The sequence below is a fragment of the Vanellus vanellus genome (assembly GCF_965231255.1).
Source record: "Vanellus vanellus genome assembly, chromosome: 2".
Lineage (NCBI taxonomy): Eukaryota > Metazoa > Chordata > Aves > Charadriiformes > Charadriidae > Vanellus > Vanellus vanellus.
In genome coordinates, this window is record NC_138906.1 from 161,501,593 (window position 1) to 161,523,334 (window position 21,742).

Genomic DNA, 21,742 nt, shown 5'->3' on the forward strand with positions numbered 1-21,742 from the left:
AATTCAGTTTTGTCTGCAGAATTAGCTCATGGGTAATAATAAAAGTGAGTAGTGAGAATGAGTTTGTTGGAAGTATTGGTGAGTATAGGGACTGCTTTGCTCCGTTTCAACCTGTTTATTCTCTTAGGTGGGATAAAAAAACAGGTTTATTGTAATGCATCCTGACATAGACGGTAGACCGAGATGTCATTCTTCATTTCCGTATGTGTTCCCTGTGTAGGTATGAGACTCCTGTGCTCACAGGTTTGCTCCTTAAGTTTTCTTTACTGCACTTGCAGTTCTCTTTACCGAAAGTGCCTGCAACTAAGCCGACTCCCTGCCTGGTTCCCACCTTACCTGTGTGCTGAGCCTCAGTGCCAGCCCTTTCCAAAGGGTTGTGCTGTACAAGTTTAGCTTTCTTCTTTCTTTATTTCCCTGCTGTCTCCTTTCAAAGTCTGAAGAGTTTGCTCAATTAAGTGCCAGATAAAAAAAGGAAAGTATTGACTCATAAACACAGCGCAGGAAAATAAGATGGCTGAAGTGTTCTATTCTCTGCTGCCTACCTTGTTTTCCTCCCAGAGTTGTGTCTCTGTGGCAAGGATGGGAAGCATTTCCTAAACTACCTTAGCTCCTGGCCCTGTGCATTGAACTGAAACAATGCTTAGTTGCGACTAAACTCTGGTGGTTTCATCATATGTAGAAAAGTCTCACTGGCTTCAGTAGCAAGTCAAAAGGAGGACATCAAGGTGGTTACCCTGTCAGGCTTAGTCCACCAGGGATTCTCTGCTGCTGTCTTCGATGTCGGTTAAATTTCCACATTTCTTTCTCTGTGGAGCCCAAATACTTGGTTTCTAAATATTTCCAAATCATTAAAAATGTTAAGTAGTTGGGGAAAATGCTGCTAATTAAAATCAAACCTCCTCATTCTTTAAGAGTAGAGTGCGAAGACCTTTTCTTTACCACTGAAAGGGACAATTTAAAAAAAGGTGGGGGAGCCACAAATAACAAATTGATGTGATGGCTCTTGCGCCTTGGTTCATAATGTTTCATGGATCCATTGCAGTAGGCACTGAATAAACCTGTAGGAAAATACAGTTCCTTCTCTGTACTTCTTTGGTTTACAGCACTTAACATAAATGAGGTCTCATCCATGGCAGAGAATCCTGAAAATATTTGGAATATGAATTGAGGTAGCAACAAAGCAGAGAGACTGCCATGTTTTAGAGCATGAAACACAATGAAAATTATAGATTCATTTTCAGTGAAGTCTTTGCTGTACTTAGAGCACTTTTGTCCTACAGCATTAAAACATTGTCCTACTGCATTGACAGGACCAGAGGCAATGGGGCACAGACTGAAACACATGAGGTTCCCTCTGAACATCAGGAAACACTTATTTACTGTGACGGTGGCTGAGCACTGGCACAGGTTGTCCAGGGAGGTTGTGGAGTCTCCATCCCTGAAGATATTTAAAAGCCATCTGGACATGGTCCTGGGCAGCCAGCTCTAGGTGGCCCTGCTTGAGCAGGGGGGTTGGACCAGATGACCTCCAGAGGTCCCTTCCAACCAGAACCTTTCTGTGAAACTCAGTGACGGCATTATCATAATTATTATTATTATTATTTTGTCTTTTTTGCTTGTAACAGGTATCACGTACTGTCAAAGCAATGAGCAGGGTCTGCAGTGTGCTGAAGATGGCCAGTATAGACCTTCCCAGCAAGACCCTGACACTAAGAAATCCTTCTGCATTGATAACTTTGGAACAGCACTGGACTGGACTGAAACAGATGATCTCCTTTTAGACTACCAGTGCCTAGGTAAGTGTCAGAAGAATATTTTGGATATGTTTTGACCCCACATAAGTGAAACCTTCTTATGAATACACTTACTGCTCCGTAGCTGGCTTGCTAGCTTATGCGGATTCGCTTTCCCACAGTTGTGGCCTCTGCCTTAAGCTACATTCCTCCTTAATTTTGTGTTTCTTGACTCCATTGGGGAAGTCGTTTCCTGTAAGGGAAGAGGGAGAAGCAGGTTTGTTGCACTCTCAGATAGCTGACAGCTATCGGTGTATGCTGATCTCCTGCTCTCTGCTTGGCAACCCAAAAGAATAACGAGGGGGCTAATTGGAGAGAAGCAAAATGATGAATTTCTTAGTAAAATTATCACTCATCAGTGTGTTCAGGTGACATAGGCTGTGTTTGGCAAGGATCTCACAGCCACGGCATAATGTAGCCCTCTGGGCTCCTGCTGTACAGTATCTGTCTTGGTGAACACATCCTTGCAAGCTGGGGGAACTTCTGCTTGAACACAGCTGTGAAATGCCAATTCTCAAGGATGAATAATTGGGAAAAAAAGGTCATCCGTCAAACAGTCCCTAAACTGCCTGCAGTAAGGTCTAATTATGCTTCTCAGCCCCAAAGCTTTTGCCTTGCTCAAAAATAGTTTTCCAGTAGTTTTTATTATTCATCATATGATTGGTATCAAATTTAATGGAATATTCAGTTTAGAAACTGATGTCACAGTGTGCTCTGAATTAGACAATGTCTTATGACAAGTGTGATCAGTGGAAGGAGTGTGAAATGAAAGCCCTCAGTTGGGAAGAGGTTGCAAAACTGTCTTCAGTTAAAATAGCTATTTTTTTCTCTGAGCATACTCAGAGACTGATCATGGTTAGGAGCACGAGGTGTTAGCCTCTGTTGTTCTCAGTCACAGGGTCGTTGGGGTGTTTCTCCGGGCAGAGGACTCACAGCAGCTTGATTTTTGTGTTACTTACCTGGAGCCCTCCTGTAAGAGCATTTCTGACCTCTGTCCAGGAGGGAGCCATTGTAGATATCTACATTTATTTCTGTGGCTCATGCTAAAAGATTTCACTACAAATCAATCTTTATAAGTGTTGACTATGCAGGGTTTAAAAAACCAACAATAATGAACACCCAAGAAGTCTGGTTGGTGTTTTTTAAGTAATTTACAGGCTAATTTAATTTATTTTTTGTCCTTTGAAAATCATGTTGCATTTCCAGAAAGCATCATATGAAGTGAAACCAATTATCTCTATTTTTACTTTTTCCCTTGCCCCTTCCACTTCCCTTAGCTGAATTCAGCATGCAACAAGACAGCAGGGTCTGAAGGCTGATCTCGCTTTGTCAGGAGGCGATTGGGCAGGGTCAATAAATGAAGTTCTTTGTTTTTTGAGGCTGTAGTGGGAGTAAGAATTTCCTTTTACGAATGCACACTAATTAGCTGTAACAACCCATGCTCATTCTTATTGTTGTCTCTCTTGTTATATTTAACATTTATTGCAATAACAAGGATGGGTTCTAGAGCTTTACTCTCCAGTAACTTGAGATGAAGGAGAATTTCTTCTACATACTAAGCCTGTGAAATCGTTGAGTAGTTAAATTACTGTTGAGAATAGGGCAATGTGAACTTCTTTCATTGTACCTTTCCTTTTTTGATAAAGTAGGTTTTTGAATGTAATTTTTTACCTTTGTTTATGTTAAAAAAAAATCAAGAATTAAAAAAAGTAGCTTTTCTATCAGCTTTGCAATGTTTTCAGTTTAATGTTTCATTACACTTTCTATCTTTTCTCTACTTTTCTCTCATATTATTGCAGAGCAATGGAGGGGTGGGACGAAGCCGGAATAAGGAAAATAAAATCAGAAGAAAAGAATAACATTTCAAAATGTCACTTTTTGTTTCGAATTTTGCTTTAGAAATGAGGGCAACAAACAATTGCAAACAACACAAACCCACTGTTTCTTTTCAGTTTTAAGAAAACATGTGAATTCTGTTTTACCAGGCATAACTGCAAGTTGCAGATGTAGAAAGAGTTCAGTTTAGTGCAGAATTAAGGTAACACTTATATTTGTGTCCTGTATTTCTAGGAAGGAAAAAACTTCCACCTCTGTTTACACCATCATTCAGCCCTCTCCCCAGCTGAACTGGAGTGCAAGGAATTTTTTGTGTTAAGTGTTTGGCCAGCCCTCATGTTTTTTCTGAGCAGAAATGACTGTTTTATCAAAAGCACCTGCTGACTCAGCCCTGACAACAGTGGACATTTGCTTCTGATTTAGTCCTGACTGTTTTGCTGTAAGAGTACAAATGATTGTTTTAAGAACTTATCCCTGACTTTTATTTTGTGGTTTATCCAGACGTTTCAGGGAGAGAGGGCTGGGATCCTCCTGCTGGATCTCTGCACCCATGTGCGCAGGGGGAGAGAAGGGTTGAGCCTCCAGCTCTTCCACGTGCAGGCATCTCCCAACGGCTGAGATCAGACCAGGGCTCCTGCTGCTCTAAGCCAGGCATTGGCTGCAATGAGCCAGAGTTTTACATTCATTTGGGGCATCTAGAGGACAAGTCCGGTCAACACAGGGGTGATGCTAAGTCACCATGTTCTTGCCTTCTCCTTAACATGCTGCGTTCACTGAAAAATATTAGTATATCAACTGGTGGACACACTTTAGCAACCCCCCTTTTTAATACAGGTAGTAGCAACCTGAGCAGGGTGGTGCCACTGCATGTCCCTTCACCAGACTATAATTTTCTTCAGGGCACAGCCAGGGCCAGACCTTCTGGAGCTTAAATTGGATGCCTCACCCCATTTAGTGACCTTTGGGTTTTACTTCTCTAGACCCCATGAGCTTTTCCCAGTTCGTGAACAGTGGTGCCTGTCAGGTTCCTTATGCTCAGGTGCAGTGGGTCCAATTCAGAGTAGATAAAAGGGTTTGGTAAGTAAAGTGCAGGTCTGGAGTTAAAGGTTGAATGATGGAGGAAAAAACAAGCATGTAGGACATGGGTAGATCATTGGATAGATCCCTGAGCCTGAATTCAGTGGAGATCAGGCTGTTGTGCTCCCGTAAACAAGTGATAAGGCTCCTAGATTTCCTTTCTAACCAAGTTCTGTTGGAGCTGGCTCTTGTTTCAGTGTCTGGTTTGCAGAAAGTTGGTTCCCCCGTTGACTCAATAGTTGGTTCTGTGCCATGGACAAATAATGGGAGATGGCCAGTCTACTGCTCAAGAGAAGTCTCACTTGAATATAAACTCCCAGCCCATTCCTGGCTAACTATTTTTAAAAGATCTTGTAACACTTTTTTTTTTTTTTTTTTCGGAATAGAAATTATATCCTCAGTCCAGCTGTCTCTTGTGTTATCTGTGGAGTTATGGTACATCATTTAATGAGCAAAACTTTTTCCCTACAGAATTAATGAATTTTTTTTCTACCTAAAATCTTTTTGTCTCTCTGCAGCATGGGAATTGGTAATAGTACCTGATTGATTTTGTTTTGCTCTTTTTTTAGTGCTCAGAAAATTTGAGAGAGTGCCTGCCTCCAGATTGATTTATGGGTCAGAAGAAGCTCAAATTCTTCAGTCTCAGTCATTTGGGGGGGACCTGCAAAGTCCAGCTTTTCAGTGTATTTCAGGTGAGAAAAACTCTTGGAAATCTGTAGAGACAAGACTAATCATCATGAAAAATAATCTTTTTATATGATGAGTTTATAGTTAAGTTCCTAGATGAACTATAAGTTTTGCAGTTCAGCACCAATTCACTGCAAGATAGTTACAACTTTTGGTGACGTTGGTTCAGGGAAGAGGTTGGCCTTTCTTTCAGAAAGAAGTCTTCTGACTTTATATACCACGTTAGACATGTCATCTGACTTTGAAGCCAGTTGGTATAGTTTGAAATATAGATGAGAACTGAGATTCAAACCAGGAAACATTCACCAGACTTTTCAGATGTGCAGACAAAAGAAGGATTAGGTACTCAGGACATGTGAAAACCAAGCTTTCACCTCTTCCCAAATTACCTCTGTGTGATTGGCACATAAAAAAATAATCATCCTTGCTTACTTCAGAAGGATATTATAAGGAGTGCAGAGATATTCCTCTGCTGAGCCTCACAGTGTATGTATGTATTATATTACATCTGGATACATCATGTTTACTGGTTTATATCGATTCAAAAAGTCATCTAAAACCAAGGGGAATCACTGCACTGCTTTCAGTGTCCTCTGAATCACCGTGTCTCCTAGTGCTCAGGCATGTGAAGAGAAGCAGAGGGGTTATGTTCAAAATAAAAACACCCTGGCAGTAATAACTCAGGTCACCTGTTTGTAGGGCAGATGTCACCAAAGTCTGCCAAAGTCAGCAGCTCTGTGTCTAAATACCTGGTCTAGAGGGAGCAGTCATCTTGTGCTAAGAGATGAACCTGTGAAGCCTTATATGTGTTATTAGAATGATTTTCCTGCAGCAGATCACCCCTTAGCTGTACACTGCAAGGTTTCTTGCACCTTCCTCTGAAACCGGAGACCTACAAAAGCAAGGCACCGAGCTGAGAGGACCGTGGGAAGGAATTTAGGGAGGAAAAGATGTCCCTTTGACAAGCAATCTGGTTCGAGAACATGTAGCCTGTATTTTCACTGTAAGTTACATCCACTGTCAAATGGCAGCACTACTGCAAAATATTACTGTTGAGGTGCTCACTGAAGGGTAAGGGTTAGCTCTTCCCTCTCTGCTTCCCAGCAAAGTCAGACAGCTTAGCTTACATTTCTGATGACCTTTTGTTCTAAGCTGTATTGATTTTATACTAAAGACATTTGGAAGCATTGAACCACCTTGCCAGCACATCGCATCTGCCTGGCACAGTAACCCCATGGCGAACAGGTTGTGACAAATGTTGGAGTGATGGGAAGGAGGGAAACATCAGATTCATCAATTGTGGCACCCGCCTGTGCAGCAATCACCTGGCCAGTGTAAGTGAACAAGCAAGCAGCTGTCCTCCTCCAGATTTAGGAGTGGCTGAAGATCCTTCTGCCCTTGTACGTTCACCACTAACTTGCTCCCACAGCTCTGCTCCTGGAACAGGAGGGGAAATTTTGCCTCAGGCAACTTTATCCAGCAGACATTAAATATTTGGATGGGAGTTTAAACCTAAGTCAGCTGTTTGTATCATCAGATGACGAATGTCCAAACAACTTCTTGCATTAATTTAAGTTAATTTAAAAACTTCACCCTCTACTAAAATAGTTGAATACCAAAGCTCATCTGGCTAATGAAATTCATGTGTTTGCCATCTGACAGAGGTATGAAAAACTAGGTAAATGGCAGTTAAATTCATAGCAGAAATTTTGCACATGAAATGTTAGGAAACCTAAGGTTTCTTTTCTGTTTTTTTCAGGCTGTGAGAGGGAGGAAGCATGCGGCTTTGCCACTGTAACTACTGCTGGTGCTGAAGTTCTGTGTGAATTATACAGTGCTGCTGAAGTCAACTTCAACTGCAGCACCTCTGGATTGGTAAAAATGATCGTATTTTAAAATATGTGTTTATCATAATACTGTAGGTTCAATGTAAATAGAAGGCATCCCAGAAGAAAGGCAGGCTGTTACCTGACCCCTTGGACATTGATCTTCACTATGGCAGTAATAAATTCCTGCAGGTCGATAAAGAAGCTGCACCCAAACATTCCCAAAACTGACATCCGAATGCCTTAGTGTTTGGTTGAAACATCACACAGCACTTTTGTTCTTAAAACATGCTGAGCTCCTGCACTCTGGAAATCAGGTTAAATTGAAAGGCAGGTTAATCTGCCGGAGCAGGGCCATAAAGATGATCAGAGGGGTAGAGCACCTCTCTTATGAAGACAGGATGAGAGAGTTGGGGTTGTTCAGCCTGGAGAAGAGAAGGCTCTGAGGAGACCTTATAGAGGCTTTCCAGTAACTGAAGGGGGCCTACAAGAAAGCTGGGGAGGGAGTTTTTGCAAGGGCATGTAGTGGTAGGACGAGGGGGAATGGCTTCAGACTGGAAGAAAGGGGGAATGGCTTCAGACTGGAAGAAGGTATAATTTGGATTAGATATTAGGAAGAGAGTTTTCATTCTGAGGCTGGTGAGACACTGAAAACACTGAAACAGGTTGCCCAGAGAAGCTGTGGATGCCCCATGCCTGGAAGTGTTCAAAGCCAGGCTGGATGGGGCTTTGAGCAACCCGGTCTAGTGGAAGGTGTCCCTACCTATGGCAGGGGATTGGAACTAGATGATCTTCAAGGTCCTTTCTGACCTAAACCATTCTATGATTCTATGATCTGGATAGTCCAAACTAGAAGTACCCAGGTCAGTAACCAGGTAATCTGAAACAGTCATCCTTTCTCAGTCCCTTCTTCTGGTCCAGGGTTTGAATCACGTGCACTGTAGCACTGTAACAGCTTCCTATTCGTTACTTTTAAACACAGCGAAGTGGCACTGAAGCATTGAGAAGTCTGATAGAATAAAAAATGACCGCACAGGTCTGTGGTGGTTATAAACCGTGTGCACTAATTCATCCCCATAAGCTTCTCAATAAGGAAAATATGTCTTAGGAGAGGATATCAATGAGGTTGTATTTATTGTGCATGCCTGTTTTCTGTCTCAGGTGCAAGGTGTTTTGGGGAACCCCGCTGCCACTAGCATCGGTCGTCTCAGCTGCCAGCTTCATGTTAGGAATCCAGAGGGAGATGCAGTGATGGTCTATTTGAAGAAAGGTACCACACGCAAATCACTCGTCTAATGTTAGACTGCTGTGCTCAGCTTTGTAGTTACTTCTATGTAGGATCATGATTAAATGTGGGGGAGCATCTTTTTTCAAGGTGACATAATACTTTTCAGAACTTAACATTTAGTGATAGACCAGAAACCTCGGCAAATATTCCCGTCATATCTTGTTTCCTAGAAATTAGGAATACAGTTTTTGTAAGCCATTGCGATGGTAGACAGTCCCACAAAAGCTCAAATTTTATCCAATATATTATTCTCTATTCTATCCTGTCCTTTCCTGTTTTGTTGTACTCTAATTTCTGTTTAATAAACAGTTTGTTATTTGACTATATAGGGCATTATCAATAACCAGCTTGTATACAATTTAACAGTTTACATTAATTTTGACTGTAAATTGTCCTACTAAAATACCAGCCAAGAAATAACCTGGTCTCCAGTGAGTCCCAGAGTGATGCGGCTGAACTAATGAATGTAGAAGATATGTTTTTTGGCCTAAGTGTGATTGATATCACTGCACGTCCCATCCAATGTGTCCAAATTTAAGCCTCATGCCAATTTTGAAACAAGATGACCTAATGCAGAATGCTGCAGGGTTTGAGTCAAATCTCTCTCTGCTGTCACTGCTTTCTTTTTACTTCTCTCCAAACCTCTGAGTCACCGTTAATTAATAAAAATAAAAATAAAGAGCTAAGTCTCACCTGAAAAAGGCCTGTGAGCTTGTTGCGATCAACATAACCTTGTTGATGGCAGATCTACTCTAGATTTCTGATTATTTTGCTAAGTAGATCCAGGATTATATGAATTGTGTGCTCTTACATACGTGTCTAGTCAGCAGAAGCCTTAATTCCAGATGCAGTTATACTAGCTAGATTACACATTTTACTTTTTTAACGAGATCAGTTAGTTTCATTTATACCTAGGAGTTATTAATATAGTGCTTAAAAGTGGAATATTACCAACCTTACAATGTACATCGATTTAGAAACCCTTTGCTGGAACATTCTGACCGGGTATAATTGCACAAAACCATTGGTGGTCTTATCTTGTATTTGAACCTCAAATTCCAGAAAAGGGCTTTTAAGGTTGAGTTTTTATCATAAAACTTTCAAACATCTCCAGTCTGCAGGCAATCCGAAAGCATTGCGTCTCCTCCCGAGCTCTTTTGAACATTTCTTTCCTGTTCTCTCTACCCAGGACAAGAATTTAACTCATCTGGACTCAAGGCATTTGAAAGGACCAGTTTTCAGAACGTGCTTTCTGGTGTATATCACTCCATGGTGCTCTCTGCAGCCAGCGCATCTCTGACTGATGCTCAGCTCTTCTGTCGGCAGACTTGCAGCAGGGACTCTTGCTGTGACGGCTTCATCTTGAGTCAGATTGCGCTTGATGGAGGTATTGTCTAACCCCAAAATAAAAAAAATCTGCAGTAGAAAACCGATGCTAACTAAGTAGAAATCTTTTTTGGGCACAGTACACCTACCTCTACATCACACCAGTGCCTGACGCTACATCACTGATATTTTTTGGTGTAGGCAGACTTTGAGTAATGCCCAAGGCTTGGCCTGGAGCAATAGAGATAAAGACCTGAGGTAGCAAGCTGCTCTTGGAGAGAAATGGACATTTTGAAAGGATAATTCTTGTGACCTGCTTTAGACATCTGCATCCAGAGGAGATAAATCATTCTGAAAATGCCTCTTTCCTTATGTAACACATCTCAGTTTCCCAATGTTGGTGCCTTTCAGCTGATGAGGGAATCAAAATGGTGCCTCCAGACAGATTCCTTGTAGTACAAATGTAAATCAGGTCCCTGTTTGGAGCAGGAAAAGAGGATTCTAAACAGCGAATTATGTTAAATTATGGCATGCAAGAATGCTATAATCTCCTAAATCTGGGTGTCTAGCTAGGAGAGCGAGTGGGAGTGGGATGGACAGAGTCTGGCAGAGGTGGGACTTAGGCAGAGCCCAGATTTCTGCCAGCAAATCTAAGGACTTAACATCAATGCCTCCTTTTTATAGTTTCTTTTCAAGCTCACATGGGATCAACTTTCCTGTTTGAGGTACATTTCCTATAGGAAACGTGAAGTTCTAATTGAGATGTCTCAAGTTTTTAAAGACGGGCTCTTACAAATGCAGGCATGTGCTACTGGCTGCTATGTGCAAGCGCCGCTCTAGTTTTGAGTGGAAACTGATCCTGGATTTGAGAAAACTTTCTCTGTGGAAGTTGTCAAGCAAATTTTTCCAGGAAATTATTTTCTGGTTTGGCATCTCATATTTTTTGCATCAAAATATTCTAGGTGATCTTGTAAAGTCCATTTCTCTATACTTTTACCATCAAATTTTTACATTCTCCATACTTTTGTGTGTAGAAGGGAGTGTGGAGAAGATTGGTGTTGTAGGACTCTCTCTTTACCTCTTTGCATCAGTAATACAGGTAAACACATTATTTTGACTAGCCTTTTGTTTAAAAAACAATAAAAATAAAATAAAAGTAGCATATTCGATATCTTATGTATCCAGTCCATAAAAAAAATAAAAAATCAGAGAGGGCATTGTAAAACCATAGAAAATGCCCGAGCTGTGACAACAAGTACAAAGCGAGAGCTGAGCATTGTCTAGACATTATGGTGACAGAGTGATGCCAAAGCACCTGGCCTTAAGCATGCTGGTGTCCCCAAATCACACTGTGATGCTGGGGGAGCCTCAGGTCTGGACGGACTGAAATCAGGCACCAATCCAGGAAACCATCCCAGGAAAAATGTAAGAAGTGCTTTCTTGCTTCAGAGCCTGAGATTGTAAGACCGCCAAAGGATTGAATATGTCTCTGTGGTGCTATAAAGTGCTGAGAACGCTGTTGGGGTATTATCGGATAATAGTAGTATTTTATTAGGTGGTAATAGTATGTGCTTGAAATCTTTGAAAAGAAGGCTGCAAATGTTTATTTTGGGTATGAATAGCTAACCTTAGTACTCCAATTTGAATGTATGGCTTAAATTTTCTTTTTTTTTTTTTTTTTTTTTTTTTTGTAGCACTACTGAAGGGTATCTATCCCAGTGACACAAGTTCAATTGGCATTTTAGAGAAAGAATTGGGATGCTTGGGTGAAAAGCTCTGTGTAGCTGCAAAGCATTATTGGAGTGATGCAGCTCTCTCTTTGCCTGACCCTAGGTACCATTTTGTGTAGTTTGATGAGCTACCCAGACGTGCTGATCTGCAATGAGAATGGCTGGAGTCCAACACCAACATCTGGCATAGATGGGATATGTAAAGGTGTGAGCTATGACACAAAAGAGAAGATGTTTTCCTTCACCCTGGGAGGGCAAGTGTTCAGTGGAAGTATGTCAATGAATTATCTCAATTTACATTCTTTTTCTTTGATTCTTCTATAGACTCTGCCTTTTTCACCAGCCTGCTCTTGTACTTCAGTGCTTTTTTTCTCAAGTAAATCCACGTCTTTACAATTGCAAAAGAATAAGAACTCCCCAGCTGGATACATTATTAGATAGATGAACCTCTCACTCTTTACAGTGTGAACATTAATGAAAGTAAAGAATGTATTGCTTTTAGTATATTACCCTGTAATATTTAATTTAGGCAGATTCAAGACAGTAATCTGAAAGAAAGGCAAACTCTGGAGCAAAGACAAGAAGAAATGCCCAGAGCTGCACAGAAAAAAAAAACAATGATGGAAAATAGAACAAAGCCTCGGGACCCTGGACCCAGACTAGCACCGGGACACCTGGGTCCTTCTTCCTCAGGGTCTTTTTTTTTTGTAAAAAAGGTGATGCACAGTCTAGTGATGTGTTTTTAATGTAATTTCTGAGCATTTCAGTAGTTGCTGTTAAATTTCAGCAGCTATTCTAACAACTTTTTTTCTTTCTTAGCTTCTAAGGTGGCAGAAGAGGCAGAAAGAAATTTTACTTCCTTTCAGCAAGTTTATCTGTGGAGAGGTGAGTTATCTCACAAAAGTTGTTATAAAAGCTTATGATGAAGCGTAGGTAGTGGCAGATATGTGTTCTGTAAATACCACTTATTTAAACTGGAAGTGTCATTCTCGCTTTATTTTACACCATCCAAACTGAGACACTACTCAGAAGTCTTTTCTGGCAGGGGCAGGTGTTATCTGGAGTAATGCTGCTACTGTCAGTTTCATGAACTTTGGGCAAATTCTTGTGTCTGAGAACATGCTTTATAAATTTTAATACCTGCAAAAAATGCTATCACAGAGACATTTGATTTTGTCCCATCAGTGCCCAGGAACCTTAATAATTTGGCACTTTATGCATAACTAGATGGGTTACTTTTATTAGCATGATAACCACGTATGTGTTGTTTTTGCAAATTTACTTTCTGAATGTCACAACAGAGCTAGTAGGACCCGTGCAAACGATTTGTGATACTGCTTTAAAAATGAACATGGCATCCAGAGCACTGATGCTGAATGCACAGTGATTGTAGATATAGCAGTTGCTTTTATCTTCCAAACTGCATTTTGGTTGAAGTTTTCCCTGGATATCTACATACATGGTTTTAGTCAGTTTTGATTCATCAGTTGGTGGAACTACTTAAGGAGTTTTCCTAAATTGTGCACTTTAAGGATGATCTTCTCTTGTGGAATAAAGATAAAGGGAATTACTATGCTCTCTAATTCCTATTTCATTCCAGGCTCCGATATGGTCACCCGGACCAAAACCTCTGCGTGCAACACTACTGCTTTGAAGACAGAGAATGATCTAACGTTGTCAGGTATTATAGTAAGGGTGGACAGAGAAGGCAGCAGAAGGTAGCGGAGAGGGGTGCAAAATTTAACTGTAAAATATAATATATTGCCATATATGTATCATAATGATGTAGACATTGTGAAGTCCAGAGGATTTGTCTTAGGTAGGAAGTCCAATACAGGTTTTGAGAAATATGTTCAAAATGCGAATCTCTTGTCTTTATGGTTTTTACCTTCCCAAGCCATGCTGGAAATAGAAGTGTTAAAATGTTCAGTGAAAGCTTGTTCTTTCAGACTTACTGAACTTTACAGGAAATATTATTTGGCTGGGAAAAAATTCTGCATAGACCCAGGAATCAAATCCTTAGCCTGGGTACCTGAGCATATTTACTGCTACTGACAATATGACTGTAAATATGATGCTTAGAAGAACTCGGGATGAAACTGTAATCACAAGTGTTTCTTCCATGCGTAATGAAAGTGAAAGACCTGTGAAGTTCTCTAGCTCCTCTCTTATTCCAGGGTCTGCTTTTTATTATACTAAGTCATGTGTATACAAAAAATAATTTGTATTAAGTTACTAGCATTCCTTTGGGCCTTCAGCACCATAATCCTAAGAGAAAGCGAGCAGTGGAGCCTGTTGAGAGCACTTCGGTTCATCTCTAACGAACTGTAATCTTTGCTGAGGAGTCTTGATGAATTCCTGAGCAGGATCTAATACATGTAAAATCCTTACATGAAGTGAATTGCTGATTTTCTTTATGCAGTTTGAGAGGAAGGTAAACTAAAATGCCCACTTACCTAGTGGCGCTCCTATATAATTAGTGGTATTTTAAAGTCTAGACTTAAAAATGAGAAAAAACTGCACTTAATACATTGGGTGAAATTCTCTTGCATTTACCTGCCAAGGCATGAGTGCAGCCCTCGGGGTTCTCCATTTACCTTGTTGCAGCTGATGATATCATTAAAACCTGAAGTTATGAAAGGAATGCAGCTTCTTCCTCCATCCCTTAGCCTCAATCGTGATACAAACTGTTTTATGAGAAACTGGAGGTTGAAGTTAAGTCTTGAGATGTAGCAAGACTTAGAAGTCACCTTTTTAAAAAAATTATGGATACATCTGGGAAAATGTCTACGCAGCTTTTATTACTTAATGATCTTCCTTAAAGCATATGGTAACATATCTATTTCTATTTTCTGATAGAAAATTCAAAGCTATTGTGCTTTCCCAGTATCACACAGAATCACAGAATGGCAGGGGTTGGAAGGGACCTTTGGAGATCATCTAGACCAACCCCCCTGCCAAAGCAGGTTCACCTAGAGCAGGTTGGACATCAATTCAGGCCCGTTTTGAATATCTCCAGAGAAGGAGACTCCACAACTTCTCTGGGCAGCCTGTTCCAGTGCTCTGCCACCCTCAAAGTAAAGAAATTTTTCCTCATGTTGAGGTGGAATTTCCTGTGTGCCCGTTGCCCCTTGTCCCGTCACTGGGCACCACTGAAAAGAGTCTGGCCCCATCCTCTTGGCACCTGCCTTTTAGATATTGATATGCATCCATGAAATCCCCTCTCAGTCTTCTCCAGGCTAAACAGCACCAGGTCTCTCAGCTTTTCCTCACAAGAGAGGTGCTCCATTCCCCTGATCATCTTTGTAGCCCTCTACTGGACTCTCTCCAGGAGTTCTCTGTATTTCTTGAACTGCGGAGCCCAGAACTGAACACAGCACTCCAAATGTGGTCTCACCAGGGCAGAGTAGAGGGGAAGGATGACCTCTCTCGACCTGCTGGCCATGCTGTTTTTAATGCACCCTGAGATACCATTGGCCTTCTTGGCCACCAGGACACATTGCTGGCTCGTGGTCAACTTGTTGTCCACCAGGACTCCCAGGTCCCTCTCTGCAGATCTGCTTTCCAGCAGGTCAACCCCTAACCTGTACTGGTGCATGGGGTTATTCCTCCCCAGGTCCAGGACCCTACACTTGCCCTTGTTGCACTTCATTAGGTTCCTCTCTGCCCAACTCTCCAGCCTGTCCAGGTCACACTGAATAGCAGCACAGCCTTCTGGTGTGTCAGCTTCCCAGTTTTGTGTCATCAGCAAACTTGCTGAGGGTACACTCTGTCCCCTCACCCAGGTCATTGATAAATATATTGAACAAGACTGGACCCAGTACTGACCCCTGGGGAACACCGCTAGCTACAGGTCTCCAACTAGACTCTGCGCTGCTGATCACAACCCTCTGAGGTTTGCCATTCAGCCAGTTCTCAGTTCACCTCACTGTCCACTCATCTAACCCACATTTCCTGAGCTTCCTGAGGATTTTATGGGAGACAGGGTCAAAAGCCTTGCTGAAGTTGAGGTAGACAATGTCCAGTTCTCCCCTCATCCACTCAACCAGTCATTCCATCATAGAAGGCTATCAGATTGGTCAAGCATGATTTCCCCTTGATGAATCTATGTTGACCACTCACGATGACCTTATTTTCCTCTACATGCTTAGAGAGGACATCCAGGATGAGATATTCCATCACCTTTCCAGGGATGGAGGTGAGGCTGACTGGCCTGTAGTTTCCCGAGTCCTCTTTCTTGCCCTTTTTGAAGGCTGGAATGATATTGGCTTTCCTTCAGTCCTCGGGCACCTGTCCTGTTCTCCATGACTTTTCAAAGATGATGGAGAGTGCCTTTACAATAACATCTGCCAGCTCCCTCAGTGCTTGTGGGTGCATCCCCTCAGGGCCCGTGGATTTGTGGGTGTTGAGTTTGCCTAAATGATTTCTAACCTGATCCTCCTCGATCAAGGGAGAGTCTTCCTTTCTCCAGACTCTCTCTCTTGCCTCCTGGGTCTGGGATTCTTTGAGGCTGGCCTTAGCAGTAAAGACTGAAGCGAAGAAGGCATTCAGTAACTGTGCCTTTCCTGCATCCTCTGTCACCAGAGCACCTGCATCATTCAGCAGCAGGCTCACATTTTCGCTAGTCTTCCTTTTACTACCGATGTACTTGAAGAAGCCCTTCTTATTGTCCTTGACATCCCTTGCCAGGTTTAATTCCATTTGCTCCTTAGCCTTCCTTGTTGCATCCCTGCAGACTCTGACAGCATTTCTATATTTGTCCCAAGTGACCAGTCCCTTTTTCCATATTCCGTAAACTTCCTTCTTCCATTTGAGTTTTTCCAGAAGCTCCTTGCTCATCCACGCAGGTCTTCTGCCTCCTTTGCTTGATTTCATACTCATAAGGATGCACGGATGTTGAACTTGGAGGAAGTGGTGCTTGAGTATTAACCAGCTCTCTTGCACCCCTCTACCTTCTAGAGCCTTAGTCCATGGTATTCCTCCAAGTAGGTCTTTGAAGAGGCCAAAGTCAGCTCTCTGAAACTGGTAAAATGGAGGATAATATAACTTGAGCACCAATTTTTTTTCACTTGCACCCCTAGGGCTTTAATAGTCTTCCTTGATTCTGCCCAGGTTCTGGCTTGTGGTGTCATTCATGCCCACATGAAAAAGTAACAGCGGGTAATAGTCCATGCTCTTGACAAGTTGTGGCACCCTCTCAGCAACATCTTGAACCGTAGCTCTTGGAAGGCAGCACACCTCATGTGACTCCCTGTTGGGGTGGCAGATGGGCACCTCAGTGCCTGTTAACAGAGTATGTCAGTAGGTGCTTCAGCATTTCAGCTGCAATCATCAGCGTGGCTTTACTTTCCTATTTTCATATTTTGTCTGTTTCAGTAGGTGTAATATTAAATAACAGGAATCTCTCCCGATGTTGGAGTAACAGTGATGATAGCTGCTGATAGCATTTGATGAATAAAGAGGTTTTTATGAAGAAATTTGTAAGAGATCAATGAAGAGTGTCCACTTCTTTCAATATTTTGCTTGGACCCTTATTTAAAGGGGTGAATTTGTAAACAGCCTGAAATAGTTATGATTGTTTCAGAGGAAGCTCAGGAGATAGAGTGTTGTATACACATCTAAAGTCACAAGCAGGAGACAGAAAGGGGTTATTTAATGTGGTCTGAGGGAGCATAAACTAGAAGAAATTAGTAAATGACTGAAATAGGTATTAAGCTTGTTAAGAAACATTTAACACTGAGAGGTGTAAAAGCTTCTCAGGGGAGTGTGAGGAAACTTGTATTTTGGATTAATAAAACTAGATTGAGTAAGGTATTGTAAACATCCTCTGAGGCATCATACTTCACTGCTAAGCTGATGTGTCATGTGGCAGAGTAGAGAGAACCTTCTTATTTCCAGGAACTGTGATTTTCATCTAGTTTTTGTGTGGTGGAAATAGTCTGACAACGCTATGTTGTGCAATGGAGCTCAGCGAGGAGGCATTGCCTACACAAGCATCAATAACTGGGTGGACAATTCTGTTATTAAAAGCAGCCTTTGGTGTATGCTAGCCCTACAAAACGGTTGCAGCTGTTTTGCTGTGAAAGCCAAAATTTTATATATAAATAAATTTAATTTATTTCAGATTGTGGTTAAGTTTTTTGTAGGTTTTAGCAGTTTGTTTGTTTGTTTGAATCTCAGATTCTACAAAGGATCTTTTCTACCTAATGGACAACAACCGGATACAAAGTGACCAGAACTATTCTCTCCCTTACCAGCAGTATTGGGTCTTCAGGCAAAAGTACTCAGCAGAGGAAGCTGTGCTTTGGTGTCTCACACGTAAGACATATTGGATACTGTTATTCTACAGGGAATAATAATTAATTAAAATATTTTAATAGGTATTATGATCATATATAATCAGTAGAAACTCTGGACTTAGATTTTTTTCACAGAAAACCCACAAAATTTTCATGGAAGTTGCTAATGCTAACTGTTTCTTCCTTACAATCTTTATCAACTGTGGCAGAAAGGGTACTTGTCATTCATCACCAGCGTATTGCTGTTATGGGCGAGAGAAGCAGAAGATACAGCTTAGGCAATACTCCGCTGTTCTTAAAATGTTCCCCTCCGAATAGACAGATGACATAGTAGTGAAAGGAGAAGGTAAAATTCAGATATATGGCATTAATTATAAAGTATATTTTGATGTGATAAATGGAGAGGATTTTCTAGCTCTGACTATCAGGAAGGCAGAACTGAGAGTACTAAGCGTAAACATCACTGCAAGAGGTCAGTAGAGCTATGCCTGTTTAAAATGAAGTGTTGAGGTATATATTTATGGAAGCCATTGCCAGTGAAATTAAGAAATGGGTTTGACAGCTTTGTTTCTTTTCTGAAGGTTCATTATTACCCTGGGGCAAATTTCAGTGCAAATTGCTACAAGCAAATGGCTTGAACAGTTGAGTCCGGAAAAGTTGTTTATATTTTTGTGTAACATATGAAAAATTCAGAAATATTTTTTTGCAAAAAACTTCCTAAGACATTGTAGACTTTACTGTCCTTTTTGTTCATTAAAGTAAGAGACCTGTGATTAATGCAGAGTTTATGATGCATAAATGCAGAGTTTATGATGCAGTTTTATGATTGTACCATTTGTATGTAAAATTTGCTGAAGAGAGAGAGAGATCTTTATGAATCACAGTGTCAGTGACACCACTACACTAGGCTAGTGCTTGTCACACCTGAGGAATGTATTTTTCCAATTAGCTGTGGTGCAGCTTTTTTTCCGTGCTCTCCAGGTAAGCCTGCTCTTCAGTGTCACTAGAAACAGAATCTGTCCCTGTTCCTCTTGCACCATAATAGAATAATATTGACATTTTGACTTTTGGTTGTTTGCTGATGGACAGCTGTAAGTGTGCTGAAGACACAAAGAGGAATAAAGAGAGGAAGAAACCCTCATGTGTGTAACTCTTAGTAACTTTGCTTCCTAGGTTGTGCACAAGAAGATGAGTTTTGTCGAATGGCAGATCTCCTGAACGCCACAGATATATACTTTGTGTGCACTCTCTATCCAGAGGCACAGATTTGTGATGGCAGCATTGGTCAAATACCAGAAAACTGTCGAACCGTGCTACCCCAGCAACCACAGACATTGTATCATAAAATAGGCAAGTTTGGGGATTTTGATGTATAATGTGCGCTCTAACACTGATAATGCAAGCTAGTGCTTTGGCTCTTGATTCTGAGATAAAAAGTGTGAATGTATGAATGAGTCCTGGGTTGTGATGGGGCAAGGGAAGGTCGGGCTGTTCTGGGTATGGTCTTTCATTTTCAGTTCAGAATGGAAAGATGTTAACCATGAGTTCCACTCTCCACCTCAGTTATTCCCAATTCAGTGAGGCCAAAGGTAGCTCAAATAATTTGTATATCAGGATTTAGATCCTTTTATAATGTGGGTGAAATGGGAAAGTCATTGGGATGTCACCAACCCCATTTTTAACCATTAAATTTTGCATGGTAGTTAAGCAATGCAAAAATTAAAAGTCGTTGAGTGTAATATTTTTTTTGGTCTTTTTTTTTTTTGTTTGTTTGTTTGTTTTTTTGTTTGTTTTTTAGCAAATCCAGACATATAGACATGTGCATTTTAACCTTTGTCCTTTGAATACTTGGGAAGTTGAATGATTTTCTCATAGAGCCAATGGGTGGAAGCTGGGCAAACAAACCTGTTATCACTGTACAGGAACCTATACTTTTGCTGTGAAAAATGTCTCCTGAAAAAAAACTACTAAATTGTGTCTTTTGGGGGAGCTCAAAGTGCAGCCCAAATTGACTAATGCATGACTACACTGTTGTCATCCAATCTGGAGTAAAAAACATGAACTTTACCCTTACCATGAGATTACTTGACCAGTATATGTAAATTACAAGTTTAAGCTGATTTTTTCCAATTTTGTTTTCCTTTTTCCTTCCAGTGACTCTAAAAAGTTCTGTGAAGAGCTTCTACACACGTGTACCATTCCAGAAAATAACTGGGATCTCAGTGAGGAATAAGACTGACATGAGCAGAAAAACTGTTTCAGATGGGTAGGACATGACTGTTCCTTTGTTTTTACTGGAATTTAAATCATGGCTGGAATACCAAGGCCCTGTTACGCATATGAAGGAGATCAGATGTATTGGTCCAAGAAAAACATTACGTGAGAATATTTAACAAAGAAAAAAAACATATGAATTAAAGGAAATTTATAATTGAGTTATGATAATAATCTATATAATTATGAATTATGTATGTGTGAATTATTACTCGTACTGCTATTAAATTGCTCTTTGGCCAGTTTGGCAATAACACACCAAATTAATGTAAGCTGATATTTTAGGGCAGATATCAAAATATTCATCTAAATTATTAGATGTAGTCTGATGAATGTATACTGATAGAATGTAATTTCATCTACAAGTAGAAAATGTATGGAAGTGTCTATGCAGCATGAAGAACCATGAGGCGATCTTATCGTGAAAGGCATCTCTGCATGTTCTCTATGGCTCTCCCCTGTGCTGCATCCTCTCTTCCTCTCTTCCCTTCTCCATGGCAGAGACAGATTGCTACTGATAATGAAAGTAATGATGTTTTTCCTTTCCCAGCTTTTTTGAGTGTGAGCGTTGGTGTGATGCTGACCCCTGTTGCACGGGATTTGGCTTTTTTAATGACTCCCAGCTATCAGGTATTTTTTCACTATTTTTATTTTAAAAATAATTTCTGTCTTCCTACATTATTACAAATTTCACCATTCTTTTGCTGCAAAGGACACTTTAAAAGCCCTTGCAGATCTTATGCAACTCTCTTTAGCACCTTTTTTGAGTAATCATAACCATTTCTAGGAGTTCCGTGCAATGACACTCCACAACTCAGAAATTATTAAGACAACTTCATGAGAATGAGCCCTTGAGAGGCTGCAGTTCCGACAGCATGAAATTCAAACTGATAAAACTTCAGGGAACTGTTATGTCTTATTTATCAACCTCTCTTCCAAGATGCTTGTTGACTTCTTTTTATGATTTTTTTATTTCTGTTTGTTTGTTTCATTTTTAAAGCCGAAGGGACTTAGAAGCCTGAATATTAATGAAATTAAATGCACGTTAAGCACATAATGTATGTGGATACTTTGGGGCAGCTTAGCCTTATGTATTTCTTGGATGTCTGAACTTCTTTGCTCCCAAATTTTAGTCTTCTACTTGGGGAAGATTGGTTGGGGTTAAAGTTTGCCTATCTTCTCCTCGTTAGTACTTTAGCTACTTAAGACACCTCAAGTAGCATTTCTGTTAGTCTGAGGAAATCAGATCTTTAAGAATATGTGCGACTTGAAAGCCACAAGAAAGTCAAACATATTTTACTCACCTGAGATGGCTAAGTTAAGGGGGTGTTGTCACCCGATGCTCCCTCTATAGTCAGCAGAGAGATGTATAGGGTCATTAAGAGATTTGGTTGACTGAATCCTGTTCTGGAGATACTTTTCTTTCTTTCCACTGGCTGTAAAGGAAGTGATCTGTTTAAAAGAAAGTCTTTAGCAGGTGTTTAAAATTGGATGCCATCCAGGTCAAAGTCAATGAAATAGTTTTTAATATTTTAGTTCAAATTCAGATTTAGGCCGCTAGAATGGCCTAAGTCAGTCAAGTTTCTTTTAACACTCAGTGGAACCG

At 40.7% G+C, this 21,742-nt stretch overlaps 1 protein-coding gene across 1 annotated transcript in view; it reads left to right on the plus strand.

Annotated features, from left to right (window-relative positions):
- TG (thyroglobulin) overlaps positions 1-21,742 on the plus strand; it is a gene marked incomplete at its 5' end in the record, with an annotated part of 167,437 nt that overhangs the window by 43,431 nt on the left and 102,264 nt on the right. Inside the window, 12 exons of the mRNA XM_082479172.1 lie at positions 1,626-1,796; positions 5,276-5,398; positions 7,153-7,268; positions 8,381-8,489; positions 9,697-9,894; positions 11,667-11,834; positions 12,383-12,448; positions 13,164-13,244; positions 17,744-17,881; positions 19,036-19,212; positions 20,017-20,128; positions 20,687-20,766. Coding sequence (XP_082335298.1) covers positions 1,626-1,796; positions 5,276-5,398; positions 7,153-7,268; positions 8,381-8,489; positions 9,697-9,894; positions 11,667-11,834; positions 12,383-12,448; positions 13,164-13,244; positions 17,744-17,881; positions 19,036-19,212; positions 20,017-20,128; positions 20,687-20,766 — 1,539 coding nt within the window. The remainder of the gene's footprint in view (positions 1-1,625; positions 1,797-5,275; positions 5,399-7,152; positions 7,269-8,380; positions 8,490-9,696; positions 9,895-11,666; positions 11,835-12,382; positions 12,449-13,163; positions 13,245-17,743; positions 17,882-19,035; positions 19,213-20,016; positions 20,129-20,686; positions 20,767-21,742) is intronic.